General features: G+C 36.9%; 1 protein-coding gene across 3 annotated transcripts in view; it reads right to left on the reverse strand.

Moving 5' to 3' along the window:
• Positions 1-16,503, reverse strand: part of LOC127855585 (probable thiopurine S-methyltransferase) — a 288,200-nt gene that overhangs the window by 26,435 nt on the left and 245,262 nt on the right. Inside the window, exon 1 of one of the 3 annotated variants that reach the window (XM_052391318.1) lies at positions 10,833-11,109. The exons of the other annotated variants lie outside the window; for them this stretch is intronic. Within the exon in view, the coding sequence (XP_052247278.1) occupies positions 10,833-10,857 (25 nt within the window). The 5' untranslated portion in view covers positions 10,858-11,109. Of the gene's footprint in view, positions 1-10,832; positions 11,110-16,503 lie in introns of those variants that run through there. 3 annotated transcript variants of the gene reach the window in all.

Consider the following 16,503-nt stretch of genomic DNA (forward strand, 5'->3'; position numbering starts at 1 on the left):
CCATTCATTAAAGAGAAAATGTAGACACATTCGGGTACTTGAATTGAGAGTGCGGTGGATTTTAACAGCTCTAGATCAACTGTGTTTGTTTTGTACACCCTTCGCAATCGCTGGTGGTCATCTTATAGTAGGTTGTAACCGTGATGAAGCAGAAAAACTACACCGAACCTTAATGACAATATACTTGGTTGATGGATTTGGGCTTACGGGACCTGTCACAAGGATTACCGGACGGGATATCGGTTGTAAGATGTTAACAGACGACTTACTCAACGTCGTAAATTCAAACACTATCTAGCCCCGGAGTGCTCGTTATAATATTATCACTGACGCGCCAGTTGTCAATATGTCGAACTAGTTCTGTTTGATAGCTTTTGTTTTCAGAAACGGACGACGTCCGTCCATTTTGTAACCCATTTATGCCTAGCGTCTAGAAAAAGGGCATTGGCAAACAGCGTAGACCCAGATGAGACGCCGCATGATGCGGCGTCTCATCAGGGTCTGCGCTCTTTGCATAAAGGAATTTTTGTAAGAAATATTTTAAATATAGAAATAAATATACTAGACATCCCTAATTCTGAAAAAAAAATTGATCCAATTTAGAACGATGGGAGAGTCCACTAGGCATAAATGAGTTAAGCGTTTGTTTTTTGGCGATGACTAAACGATGATTGCCGAACATCACTGAATACCACCGAAACATGCCAGAATCGATTTGCTATTTTTCAAGCGCATCGTGCATTTCATACTTAATGTGGCACACAGGCAAGAAAAGTGATTCGTCATAAGCATTCTGCACGAGTTAATGGGGCACACACGAAGTCAAACATCACGTGTCCATTAAAGAATACTTTTTTGTACGTAAATTAAAATTATGTTGAATATGTGACGATGTAAACATAGGGACAATGGTAAATACTATAAATGCGGTATCCAAAGAATAAGGAATCCAATAAACAAGTTATGACATATAATTTTTAAAATAGACACATGCGATTCCTAAGGGGGGCCTGACAAAGCAAAATATTGTCACGCGATCTGTTTAAGCGATTGCATGAGGAGAGGTTTAGCAACGACTGCTATTATTTATGGAGTTTAAATTGTAGAACATCCAAGTCTTACAATAAAATCACGGCTCATCGAAAATAAAGGAAATAAAACAAGGAGGGTCACGAATTTTACATCCTATTAATTACTAGCTTTCGCCTCTATTAATTACAGAGAACATATTGAACATGAAATGACAGCTGCATAAAACCGTAGAAATGATTCGTTTATTTTTGTGTGGGATTCACTACTCACAATATTATTTCGCAATTTTACAAAACGAAGTGAGTCTTTAAACTATGACAGTGACAAACTATGTTCAAACTATGTCTATTAATAAAATAGCCCTACAATTGCGTTTGATAATAAATCATACTTCTTGCCAAAGAAAATGGATTTGGTAATAACGCAGATATTTTTTGTACTGCCAATATCATATTTGTCATATAAGTTATTGATGAAAAATGTCTAATAAGAAATACACGTGCATTGAATAAATCAAAGCTTCTCGTTTTAACATTTTGAAATATAAATGTGTGGCAGAAACATATATTGACAAATGAAAAGGATCGCGTGAATGAATGAAACGTTGCTTTAAATTATTGATATCATGTACTTGTTTTCGCTTATTGATACGTTATAAAACCTGTCATAAATTTTAGGGCGCAGAGATCAATCATACAAACTATTTGTTTATGGACGTAGAAGCGTTGTCTTCCAGGGTCTCAATACAATTATGAATGTCAATACTCGAATCGACTGTTCACTCATTATATCATCAATTACAGCGAGGTTAATGTCCACAAACACAATAATTATATTTGTGTTCTTTTATGTATAAACTGCACTGTCGTGGTAGAAACACCGCCGAAGCATCCAGAAAGTAAATTAACCTCGCATTCGAAAAACGATGTATAACTCATAGGCGCACAGTGTCGTCCGGGATTAATCCGTGCAGGCACGAAACTTCCGCTTTCATGATTTTTTTTTTAAAAGGAAGTCTCTTCTAAACGAAATTGAATTCAGGCGGAAAGCTACGTCCCTTATTAATCTGGGACGACACTTTAAGCACATGCATTAAGCTCCGTTTTCCCACAGCGCGACGTAAATGTTTTTGTTGTCAATATCTTTGAGGTTAATGAGGTGTTCCACATAAAAATATTGTTATGACTTAAAACTTGTTTGGACCAGATCAAAATAGAAACTATAAATTCGTACCTGTTCTTAATAGCGTAATAAAACTCGGATGTTTTTTTAAATATTTTCCTGTTGAGTTTAATTAACCCATTTATGCCTAGCGTCTAGAAAAAAAGGCCCTGGCAAACAACGTAGACCCAGATGAGACGCCGCATCAGGGTCTGCGCTGTTTGCTTAAAGGAATTTCTGTAAGAAATATTCTTAAGATAGAAATAAATATACTAATGTTGGAAATAAATTGATCCAATATAGAAGGATCGGAGAGTCCACTAGGCATAAATGGGTTAACATAGTCAAAGAGACTTGAACACGTTAACGGATGGGATCGATATATAGCGTTCGGAAGTGTTCGTATTTAATGACTGAATATAAAAGCTCTAAACTTCACACTTTGTCCTTAATTATTCCAAAGACATTAAAGTGATAATACAAACTATTAACATCACAATTCAAGTTAAGTAGCAATAAAAGACAAAACAGTTTAAAATGGATTTCCTTTTTGCTTTCCAATAGTTGAATACAAACCAATGTAAGAACTCCGGACATTGCTGTGGCCAAGGTGATAAGGTGACACTAGTACATACCAGCCGCGTTCTGGGAAAACGGCACTTAATGCATGTCGCACACGCTTATCATTGACGACTCTTTCCGCTTTTATGGTATCTTTATACAGGAAGTCTCAGGTGACACTAGTACATACCAGCCGCGTTCTGGGAAAGCGGCGCTAAATGCATGTCGCACACGCTTATCATTGACGACTCTTTCCGCTTTTATGGTATTTTTATTTTACAGGAAGTCTCAGGTGACACTAGTACATACCAGCCGCGTTCTGGGAAAACGGCGCTAAATGCATGTCGTACACGCTTATCATTGACGACTCTTTCCGCTTTTATGGTATTTTTATTTTACAGGAAGTCTCAGGTGACACTAGTACATACCAGCCGCGTTCTGGGAAAACGGCGCTAAATGCATGTCGTACACGCTTATCATTGACGACTCTTTCCGCTTTTATGGTATTTTTATTTTACAGGAAGTCTCAGGTGACACTAGTACATACCAGCCGCGTTCTGGGAAAACGGCGCTAAATGCATGTCGTACACGCTTATCATTGACGACTCTTTCCGCTTTTATGGTATTTTTATTTTACAGGAAGTCTTAGGTGACACTAGTACATACCAGCCGCGTTCTGGGAAAACGGCGCTAAATGCATGTCGCACACGCTTATCATTGACGACTCTTTCCGCTTTTATGGTATTTTTATTTTACAGGAAGTCTCAGGTGACACTAGTACATACCAGCCGCGTTCTGGGAAAACGGCGCTAAATGCATGTCGTACACGCTTATCATTGACGACTCTTTCCGCTTTTATGGTATTTTTATTTTACAGGAAGTCTCAGGTGACACTAGTACATACCAGCCGCGTTCTGGGAAAACGGCGCTAAATGCATGTCGTACACGCTTATCATTGACAACTCTTTCCGCTTTTATGGTATTTTTATTTTACAGGAAGTCTCTTCTTAATGAAAATCTTTTTTCACTTTTTACAATATTATTATGCAATTATACAAACGAAGTTCGTTTTTAAAACATGACAGTGGCAAAACTATGTAAAACTATGACTATGATTGTGTTTGTTAACGAATCATACTTCTTACTAAATCAAATTGATTCAATTGATTCAAAGGCAGACATTTAACTGCCGATAACATATCTGTCATATAAGTTATTCCTGAAAAAATGCCTAATAATGAGTTAATTAATGAAACAGAAAGTGACAAAAGAAAAGGTACGCGTGAAGAATAAAACAAAGATTTAAATTATTGATATTGTGCACTTGTTTTCCATTATCCGAGCGACATAAAACCTGTCATATATTTTATGAAGACTAGATAAATCATAAAAACTATTTGTTTAAGGACGAAGAAACGTTGTCTTCGAAGCTTACAATACAATTATGAATGTCAATAATCGAATTGACTGTTCACTCAATATATCATCAATTTCAATGCGGTTAATGTCCTCAAACACAATAATTATATCTGTGTTATTTTATGTATAAACTGCACTGTCATGGTAGAAACGCCGTCGAAGATTCCAGAAAGTAAAATGAGACATGCGATTGGAAAACGGGGTTAAATACATGCGCGTTAAGTGTCGTCCGTGATTAGCCTGTGCAGTCGGCAAAGGCTACTCAGGGTCGACACTTTTCGCCCATACTATATTTTCGCCTAGAAGATACTTCTCTTTGATAAAAAATACAATTAAAGCGGTAAGTGTAGTCTCTGATTTGCTTGTGCGGACTGCACGGGTTAATATGGGACGAAACTTTACGCACATGCTTTAAAACCCGTTTTCCTATAGAAATGATTAAATGTTTCTACGTGTCAATATATGGTACACTTTAAGGTTAATGAGGTGTTCCGCTTGGAAACACTGCTATGACGTAGAGCTTGTTGGGACAAGCTCTATCGGGCACGAATGATATCCGCAGAGACTTCCCACGAACACGGATAGCATCGATATATCTTTAGGAAGGGCTAATATTTAATGACTTTATACCGCTCGTTACCATGTATAGGGGTTTGCAAATATAAGGAGGTGCTCGTTGATGTTCGGGCGAAGTTGACACCCTTCGAAAAGCTCGTTATCGTGTCGATAGGCGATTTTACTGGCTTCTAGAACAACTCGTATCAGATTCCTTACGCTATTACACATTCCTTGATAGAAGTTCTTTCAAATAAATGCTAATCATATTCTGTACACGATATCACTAATTTAAAAAAAGGGTAAAAATAACCTCATATCACCATGATTCAGTTAAATATAATACAGAGAATACATTTCAATTTAATAACCCTTGTACTACTTAATAGCTGGATACTAATAAAGAAGGGAACTCCGGACATTTCTGTAGACACGGTCGATTAGGTGACACTTGATACATATGAATGACCGCGCAGCATACCAACTCAACTATGGGAAAGGCTTTCGGGCATTGAAGGTATGGCGATTGTGATAGTTCAAGCGACTTTGATTGTACTCTGTATAAATGGTTCGAGCTGATAAACAGAATTGTTGCATATGCTAATAGTATACTCATGACACTCAGTTTTCTCTATGACTATGCATGTTGTGTTCTTTGAACACCACCAAATTTAAGCGCGGTCCAATTCAGAATACGAGTAATGTTCTAAAGAGTTAAAATAAAAAATATTATTTAAATAATATAAAGAATGCAACGGAATTAAATAATGCATGCTTATCTCGTAGATTGTAATAATCGATATGACTGGTATTATAATCATCACCATCGTAATCATTATTATCATCGGTATGTAAGAATACTACCATTCATATTAACACAACACAACAATACCCAGAAAAAAACACATTATATCATACCCTCAATGATTTGCGTTCACAGATCATCACATCGATGATGTGGGACCATTTTAAGTGTTATTTATAATAAAAATAATAGAGACACGTCTACACAACAATATACTATTCATAACGGCACTTAATTTGATTTTGTATTACATTTTGTTTCCCTCGCATCATAGTATTACATACTAGAAATGGCGCGGCAGAGGCCGACGCGTATCCCCACGCCGCATGTTTGACCCAGGGGCGCCACAGGGTTGGTAATGGGGCCATGCATAGTTGAGATTGACCGTATTGTTATAAGAGAAGTTCAGTATCAATTAGAGGTGAATCGGTGTAGAAATGAAGAAGTTATAGTAAAAGGCAATTTTGGGTGGGTGTCGCCTATGTGGGCGGGGCGCCCCAGGGTTGGCAATGAGGCCATGCATAGTTGAGGTTGACCGTATTGTCATAAGAGAAGTTCAGTATCGATTAGAAGTGAATCGGAGTAGAAATGAAGAAATTATAGAAAAGGCAATTTTGGGTGGGTGTCGCCTATGTGGGCGGGGCGCCCCAGGGTTGGTAATGGGGCCATGCATAGTTGAGATTGACCGTATTGTCACAAAAGAAGTTCAGTATCAATTAGAAGTGAATCGGTGTAGAAATGAAGAAGTTATAGTAAAAGGCAATTTTGGGTGGATGTGGCCTATGTGGGCGGGGCGCCCCAGGGTTGGCAATCGGGCCATGCATAGCTGAGACTGACCGTATCGTCATAAGAGAAGTTCAGTATCAATTAGAAGTGAATCGGTGTAGGAATGAAAAAAATATAGTAAAAGGCAATTTTGGGTGGGTGTCGCCTATGTGGGCGGGGCGCCCCAGGGTTGGTAATGGGGCCATGCATAGTTGAGATTGACCGTATTGTCATAAGAGAAGTTCATTATCAATTAGAAGTGAATCGGTGTAGAAATGAAGAAGTTATAGTAAAAGGCAATTTTGGGTGGGTGTGGCCTATGTGGGCGAGGCGCGCCAGGGTTGGTAATGGGGCCATGCATAGTTGAGATTGACCGTATTGTCATAAGAAAAGTTCAGTATCAATTAGAAGTGAATCGGTGTAGAAATGAAGAAATTATAGTAAAAGGCAATTTTGGGAGGGTGTGGCCTATGTGGGCGGGGCGCCCCAGGGTTGGTAATGGGGCTATGCATAGTTGAGATTGACCGTATTGTCATAAGAGAAGTTCAGTATCAATTTGAAGTGAATCGGTGTAGAAATGAAGAAGTTAATGTAAAATAACATATAAAATGAGTGAAAATCTCTGACCCGGCCCCATCCCAACACCCATAACTTTTGATCCAGGGGTCAGATCAAAGTTCCAAATAGTGCAGGGTCGCACATATGAGAGCTACCATGTGTGTAAGTGTCAAGGTTCTAGTGCTTATAGTGTAGGAGGAGATAATGGCCAGGACGGACGGACAGGCGGGCGGACAGACGGACGGAAGGGCAGACGGCGGAGATAACCACAATATCCTCACGCTTTTCAAAAAGCGTGGGATAAAAATATATGAAAACTGGGTTATATAATATCACCGCATGCCTATTATACATTTGAACACTAGGTGATGATATTCGACAATGAGCGAGAACAATATTTATGAATTACTATTAAGTTAACAAACTCTTTAGCAACAACGTTTCGTTCACTTGCTATTTTATTCTTTGAAAGACTTTCATTACAATAAATGTGTTATTTTACTTTATTATACGATTAGTACGCATTTACGCACTCTTGAAGTTACGTCCGTTTATAAATTTACTTTTTATATAGATGTGAATGAATTCTGTATAAGGTTATTATTTTTATGATTAAATGAGGTCCTTTCGCATTGTCGTTGTTTCACTGGTATGAGAGTGGTGAGGTGCCGTGGGGTTTAGATGGTTGAGGGTTGCAGAACATACACATGGGGTTAGATGGTTGAGGGTTGCGGAGCATACAAAGGGGGTTAGATGGTTGAGGATTGCGGAACATGCAAAGGGGGTTAGATGGTTGAAGATTGCAAAACATACAAAGGGGGTTAGATGGTTGTGGGTTGTAAAACATACAAAGGGGGTTAAATGGTTGTGAGTTGCGAAACATACAAAGGGGGTTAAATGGTTGAAGGCTGCGGAACATACAAAGGGGGTTAGATGGTTGTGGGTTGCGGAACATGCAAAGGGAGTAAGATGGTCGAAGGCTTCGGAACATACAAAGGAGGTTAGATGGTTGAGGGTTGCGGAACATACAAAGGGGGTTAGATGGTTTAAGGTTGCAAAACTTACACATGGGGTTAGATGGTTGTGGGTTGCAGAACATACAAAGGGGGTTAGATGGTTGAGGATTGCGGAACATACAAAGAAGGTAAGATGGTTATGAGTTGCGGAACATACAAAGGGGTTAGATGGTTAAGAGTTGCAGAACATACAAAGGGGTTTTGATGGTTAAGAGTTGCAGAACATACAAAGGGGTTTAGATGGTTAAGAGTTGCAGAACATACAAAGGGGTTTAGATGGTTAATAGTTGCGAAATATATAAAGGGAGTTAGATGGTTAAGAGTTGCAGAACATACAAAGGGGGTTAGATGGTAAGTAGTTGCAAAATATATAAAGGGAGTTAGATGGTTAAGAGTTGCAGAACATACAAAGGGGTTTAGATGGTTAAGAGTTGCAGAACATACAAAGGGGTTTAGATGGTTAAGAGTTGCAGAACATACAAAGGGGTTTAGATGGTTAATAGTTGCAAAATATATAATGGGAGTTAGATGGTTATGAGTTGCAGAACATACAAAGGGGGTTAGATGGTTGAGAGTTGCAGAACACACAAAGGGGGTTAGATGGTTATGAGTTGCAGAACACACAAAGGGGGTTAGATGGTTAAGAGTTGCAGAACATACAAAGGGGGATAGATGGTTAAGAGTTGCAGAACACACAAAGTGGGTTAGATGGTTGAGAGTTGCAGAACATACAAAGGGGGTTAGATGGTTTAGAGTGGCATAATATTCAAAGTGGGCTAGATGGTTAAGAGTTGCAGAACATACAAAGGGGGTTAGATGGTTATGAGTTGCAGAACATACAAAGGGGTTTAGATGGTTAAGAGTTGCAGAACATACAAAGGGGGTTTGATGGTTATGAGTTGCAGAACATACAAAGGGGGTTAGATGGTTAAGAGTTGCAGAACATACAAAGGGGGTTAGATGGTTGAGAGTTGCAAAACATACAAAGGGGGTTAGATGGTTGAGAGTGGCATAATATTCACAGTGGGTTAGATGGTTAAGAGTTGCAGAACATACAAAGACACTGGGCGAACCAAGGCATTTACCATGAAGCCAGTATAGCAGCGGGATAGAGTTTTTCATTCAGAGGCTAACATTCACTATGGCACATTGGACACTTAACCCATTTATGCATAGTGGACTCTCCCATCCTTCAAAATTTGATCAATTTATTTCCAAAATTAGGGATGTCGAGTATATTTATTTCTATATTTAGAGTATTTCTTGCATAAATACCTTTAAGTAAACAGCGCAGGCCCTGATGAGACGCGGCATGATGCGGCGTCTCATCTGGGTCTACTCTGTTTGCCATGGGCCTTTTTTCTAGACGCTGGGCATAAATGGTTAAATATGCCAAGTCTGAAGTCATATGCACGAAGGAATATTGTGGTGTGAAAACAAGGACCACGATATATTTACGAAGAATGCGTGTGTTTTTTATGGTAAGAAACAGATTTACTGGCCAGCGTGGAAACATTACAGCCGATTATCACGTTAACAGAAATCATAGAAAATGGTAAACGATTTTAACACGTCTTCTATCACTTATTTTAAAGGTCGTCCTTATATCATGGTAGATAAATCAATTATAACTTGTCGTCTTAAATCTATTTAAATCCGCGCTTAATAAGTCTTCATTTACCCTTTTGACATTTCAGACACCCGTTTAATACGTTCATCAATCATAAATAATGAAGTGTGTATAATAGAAGCAACACATTACAGATTTATTATGATAATGTCAGTCTGTTGCTTGCAAGTATTGTGTGGTTCGAGAAACACCGTTACAGACATATGTGTTATAATTTAACGTTAAAATATAGTCGTACATTATAGAAACACTATTTCGTTAAACACATATGTTTCTAGTTGTTTCTAGTTTATTTATGACCAATTAAACTTTCATAATTGTCAACATGTATATGAACCAGTCTTTGGGAAAACCGAGCTAAATGCACGTGCACACAGACTAATCTGGGACGACACTTTCCGCCTAGCCTGGAGTTTCGTTTACAAAAGAAGTTCTTTAAACGAAAAGTACCATAAGATTGAAAAGTTTCTTCCCAGATTAGCCCGTGCGAAATGCTTATATTATTTTGCGTCGATACTTAAAGAACATGTATTAAGCCAGGTCTTCAAAGAGCGCACTTATATATGAAAAAATTGGTTCCTGATAATTTGAAGATTTATGTTATTAAAAATAACCTAATCATAAACAAAGTTAATGAACACAAATTTAAGCTTCCTAAAGTCCTTCAAACAATTTTTAGTAGAAACAAACAACATTTTTTGTTTAAATACAATCGAACATTAATGCCTGTAAAACGTTCGTTAAAAAGCAGATCTATACCGGGAAGCTGATTAAAACCACCATGATGCAAAGTGATACATCCCTATAATTGCCATTATACACTGTTGGATTAGTTTGTATTCGGTATAACATGAGTCGTGTTCTGAGAAAACTGGGCATAATGCATGTGCGTAAAGTGTCGTCCTAGATTAGCCTGTGCAGTCCGCACATGGCTAATCAGGGACGACACTTTCCGCTTTGTCATTTTTCGTTAAAATGGAGTCTCTTCTTAGCTAAAATCAAATTTAGGCGGAGAGTGTCGTCCCTGATTAGCCTGTGCGGACTGCACAGGCTAATCCGGGACGACACTTTACGCACATGCATTATGGCCAGTTTTCTCAGAACGCGACTCACATGTATGCTCATGCCTTGAACAAACAACAGCATACGACTCAGTTAAAAGAACTAAATGGATTGTAATATTCGTGCTATTTTACTTTATATTATAAAATGAAGACAATCAGTAATATTAATTAAACATTCACAATAATTTAGTTGCATAATGTGCATAAATATTAAACCATACTAACTTTATACTTCACTAATTGTAAAATCAAAAACTATCACTTACTGTGTACTGTTTGCAAATTCGACATTTCCACGCACGCGGGTTTAACTCTGGTATATTACAGATTATATCAGAACTATTTTAATCGTGTGCTGAACAGTTTCTCTGACTTAAATATATATATTCTCAAATCGCTTCGTCATCTGGATGCAAAGTCGGCCTTTTTATAACTCTCTGAACGTCGCACATGCGCAGAAGAACTAGTAATGTTTAAACTTGTAAACAACAAATATTGAAAGAGAGATAACTGAACAGCTAAATGCGATTTCACTTCTACAATTCGTCTATCCAAAACGTTGTTATAATTTAAATCCATACATCGCATTGGATCACATAAATTGTTTGTTTAGGACGTATGTACCCACATTTTACGGATGCACGCAGATGATGAATAGTGTTCAATAGTCACTGCAACAGCAACAAACAAATGCTCAAGTAATTACAAGAACAAGAACAAATAAAGACCCATTACTTAAATAATGCGGCTAGATTTATAAATAATGCAATATTTGAGTAAAGTTTACTTTACGTTCGTAAGCTTTTTTTGTGATTGTTTCGTCTGAATGCACACACGTTTGCATATACTCGGCCTGTTTCTTAAATCTTAGATAGTAATCGACATAAATTACTGGTTATCTGCAGTAGAAATTATTAGTTATTTCTCTCCGCAACATAAGCTGCGTATTATGCGGAACATTTCGTAACTAATCTTCCAATGAAAAAGGTCCATGGCGATTTCCAATCAGTCTCTTGATAAATTATTTAGCAGGCAATGAGTATAGAAAACTAGAAAACGGGAAATGATATTTACGACGCAACTGTTCAGTGTTGAACAATGCGCCATTATAATTCGTAACATAATTTTTCGTGCATAGAGTTGCTATGCAACACCATGCACAATGGCGATATCGCGCAAAGAACCTGGTCGATATGTCAAATGCCCACGTCACATGTAAAATACATGCTTAAGAAAAACGTTAAAGAGCACAACAGGGTCCAACTTGGACGAAGTTTTAAATAAATAGGCAGCAGTGATAAGCGTGCCCATGCTGGGTGTCACGAGAAAAGAACAGGACCAAGGTCAATGTAAGAACTTATGGTCAATGTCAAATATGACGCGGAGCATATGAAGCGTAATATTGTCCAGCATGGACACACATTCCGGACGTAACAGAAGTGAAATGCGTGTGTGTTGTGCCGAGGACCTTTGTTCACGAATAGAAATAAACTTATCAACTAAACATGTAAACTATAATGTTTAAGAAAGTTCGCCCGCGTTTGCAATTACATTGGGGTCGCGACTCTAGATTTAAATGGGCATGACACCGCTATCCTTATCCACGACGCGTAAAGAAGCCTCGGAAAATCTGCGAATAACTGCCTAAATTCTAACTTAAAAACACGATAATTGCCATAGCTATATGTTAAACCTAAATATAATTATCATCATTATCAAAACATTACGCATATAATGTTCGTCGAATTAATTTAATTTTGGGAAGAAAACATACATGAAAACTTAAATTATTACCTTAATCGGTCTTGTCAAATAATATATCAAATAAATGTCGGATAATTAATTAATAATTAGCACGCAGCTATTGTTATGTTTCATTATAAAATTTTAAGATCATTTACTTCTTTGTGTTAATTAACATGCAGCTATCGTTGTTTCAGTATAAATTCTTAAGTTCATTTAAACAGATTTCCAAACCAACCGTTCACTTCAAATATCATAAACGCTCACGTGTAATCAACATTCCAGAGCAGAGAATATCCAAAATAATCGTGGTAGTTTGAAAAAGATTCTTAGAACGACTGAATTAAAGAATTTTAATACATGATATTAAAACAATTCTGAAAATACCATCCTCAAAAGACCGTTAGCTTCCCTATCAGTCTTAATGCACGCGTAATCCATTAACTGCTATAAGTATGTTTCTATGTTTAATATTGTAAGTTTTGTTTTACGGTGAACCTTAATCAAACCATGTCGCTGCAAACAAATATTAACCATACTTTCATTTCTTAAACGATAAACGAGACAAAACCCACTTTGAGACACCAGAGATTGGGAAATCGGTTATCTCCCATGAAAAGAATGACCTTGCGAATCAATCCACACGACTTGCATGTTGTTTAACTTTGATTACATGCGTGCGTTTATAAACATTCACCACATTCGAAACCACATTATATCTGTTTCGGCGCGCATACAAATTTGTATATGCCTTTCTTAATGGCCAATTTTATGTTTGAATATTTTCTAATAAAACAATAACACTCGAATATATCAATCCTTACATAGGTAATTACACACAGCATACGACCCATACGGGTCTTTAATCATGTTTATGGTTTGGGCAAATAATCATTTGTTGAGAGATACATTTAAGATTGTATTTTCATCGAGTAGTATCAAACTATCAATTCTAACATAACCAGGGTGCAGGATCACGTGACTTTTGGGGGTTCTACCCTTTAACTCTATAGGATTTAAACAAGAAGCTAAAAGGTGCATAAAATACAGATATTTATGCTGCGTATGACAATGTGAAATGAATATTAAACATGAACGTATATACATTATTTTCATCACATGGAATTTGAAACGACTTGCACTGACACAAATTAATAGTTTTTGCTAAACGTAACGGTTTGAGCACATAAATGACATTTCTAAAAAAATACGAAATTCTTTAAAAAATTCCCCTTAATATTTTACCTGGAGCACTTACACAAAACAAAAATGTACCTTGTAGATGAAGTAATTGCGAACCCTGAGCAGGAAAGTTTGAAGACTCAGGGTAAGACTGGCTTCAAACAGTGTGTGGGGTGAGTTGTTGTCCTCTCGCCTCAAGGTCCTGAGTAAATACGCTGATACTGGTGTCCCCGAACTTAAAGGTTCAACTGCCCGGAGAACCCATTTGAACCGATCTGTGATTGTAGAGGATCATGTAGGATTGTAGAAGGACCGACTCTAAAAAGAACATCACTGAATTATAAATATTTTTATATAGACATGCATACCAATAAGTCTGTTTTTGTTGATTTAGATGTTTGTCTGCTTTGTACAGATTTTCAGTGTTATGACAGCGGTCAGTTTGATTTGAAATCACAGAACTTGTATTTATATCCTTTTATCTAAATAGCATGTTGGTGAAGGGCTAAGCCAAGATTTGGCTTATCCAATCATCAAGTCTGCATTGACGTACCATCACCATGTAGGATAAAATGTACTCCATAGCAATTTTTTTGTTGGCAAAAGTAAAGTCTATGAGATAAAACAGACTGTTGAAACTAACATTGGCCTCATTGAATAAATGACAAAACAAATATGTAAACGATTCCCCATTCCATGGTTGTGTGTGAAGCATCTTATACGCTGTGAAGGCCCTTTGCCGTACAAAGCTCCAAAAAGATCTTAATTTTCACTTAAGACAAAATGTTTATTAGCATTTACATTAAAAAATTCATTGTTCAGCTTATTGTCAACATCATGCAGGTTTTATTAGGGATGTTTCTGTCTTCATGGGCATAACTAAAATTAATGATGAAAGGAACATGCACGTATTTTTCTCATTATTTTCAAATTGCAAACTGACACAGTTTTGACAAGACAATTTTCTTGTATTGCTTGTCAATATTTCTGATAATGTGTAGAGTTGTGTACATAATATTTTACTTTTAATGATACACCACATCTATAGAAGTCTTTGTCTTAACTGCAAACACGTCTTTACTGTTGTGGATTTAACACAACTTTCTTACTTTTTGTCACTTTTGCCACATGTTAACCGATAATTTCTGCAAATATGCACTGCCTTGCAAGACGAAAGTTTTAAAAGACATTCTACAATCATTTTCACTATTTATTAAGTTTGATCCTGTAAAATATATTTGACATTTGCACTGTTTATGTATACTCATTGAAATACATGATAAGCATTTAAAAAACCGTATTTCGATATCGTGCCTTTCAGAATTGTTTTACACGTTTATTTACATAAATGATGCCATACAATTCACTGCACTGTAATGTAGAATTTTTAGCCTTTATTTAAAACACATCGATGTGCAAATACGATTAGTTTAAATCTAGTTATTTTAGCTTGATTGTATTGAAAGCTACAATTTTATTTAAGCGTATCTTTCTTAACACTATTATGATTCTTAATAGGTTGAACCAGAATTTGTACTTTGTGTCATATAGGAAGATCTTGAAAATGCTCTAATGTATCAATATTTATTAATGCATTCATTCTACATGTTATGGTGTTGACCCATTATTATCACCCACCTAAGTCGTGTTTGCATAGACAAATACACGTCATTGTTTTTTAAGTGATTGTTTTATAGTGTTTACACAGTCGAGATATACATAAAGCGATGTTCAATTGATTAAGCCACATAATATGGACCCCAAACATGTAACTATCAAAAATCCTGCACGCGCTACACGTATGGTGTTTTAGACTAGCTTGGATCATTTAATTAGATAGAAGGACGCTTACCTTTGCTGCTGAAAACATGATGCAATATCAGATAATAAATTTGCCATTTAAAGAAAATCTCTTTAAAAAATTACATGTTACAGTAACACTAAACAAATTTGGTCTATTCAAGGTATTATCGACCTTGTTATCCTCATTAAAAAGATTAACCACATATCAATCTATGCAGTTATTTTATACAGGTTTCGGGCAAATTCTTAAATTGTTTCAGTTAGTACTCCCAACAAAAATAACAGTTTGCAAAGAATAAAGCACTCTTATGTCAAAATTACTGTTAATTGTTTGATAATGTTTGTGTATATAATACGCAAAATAGTTTTCGGTGGTAATCAGGTTTGAGAGAATGCTGGAATACCTGTTCATTTGTCGACCGGATATTTCTAGTTCCGGTTTACGTGATATTTTTCGGCTTGCAGGCCAAGCAGTTACGACTGCTTATTCGGCATGAAAAAAGGACGCAACAATCACGGTAAAATATATATAACAAACGGTTTTATCGCACCATTTATTCAAGAGGAAAAAAAGTTTTGCATCATTATTTTTTTGGAGCGCGGGAAAACGTTGCACACTTTGCGACAGTGGGTCCGTAAACGAAGTAAAAAAGGTCCTTTGTTTTTGGGAATCCCGCAATGGCGCTGCTCAGAATGAACACTGAGCAGGCATTATATTTAGAACCTATATATTGGCGAATATAAACAAATCGTTAATGTATAACCTTTTTAACCAAACAACGATACATATATCGGCCCATTTAATAAAGTTAAGTTATCGTACAACCTTTTTGGACCCATATGATCAAGAAAAATATGTAGAGCCTATATCGAATCTTATGAGGAAAATGGTGAAGCAGGTTGGAAAGATTACCTCATTTTGCCATGAGTTTGACATATGTCTGCCTCCTCGACCTCTTGAGCTCGCTGTCTCGCTGTTTTTCCGTATACATGTAATTTTGCTGACTTCCTCATTATTGTTTCTGCTGACCCTAAAACGATAAAGCCGCAATCTGGAGAAAATAGATTCAATGGCTGTGGTTCTAAGAGTCCACACAGGCTCATCAGGGGCGACAAGTTTCGACGATATTCAATTTTTCCTTTAAAGAAGGTCGCTCTTAACGAAAATCAAGTGTATGCGGAGAAAAGTGCCATACCAGATTAGCCTGT

Source organism: Dreissena polymorpha, chromosome 13, assembly GCF_020536995.1.
Source record: "Dreissena polymorpha isolate Duluth1 chromosome 13, UMN_Dpol_1.0, whole genome shotgun sequence".
Lineage (NCBI taxonomy): Eukaryota > Metazoa > Mollusca > Bivalvia > Myida > Dreissenidae > Dreissena > Dreissena polymorpha.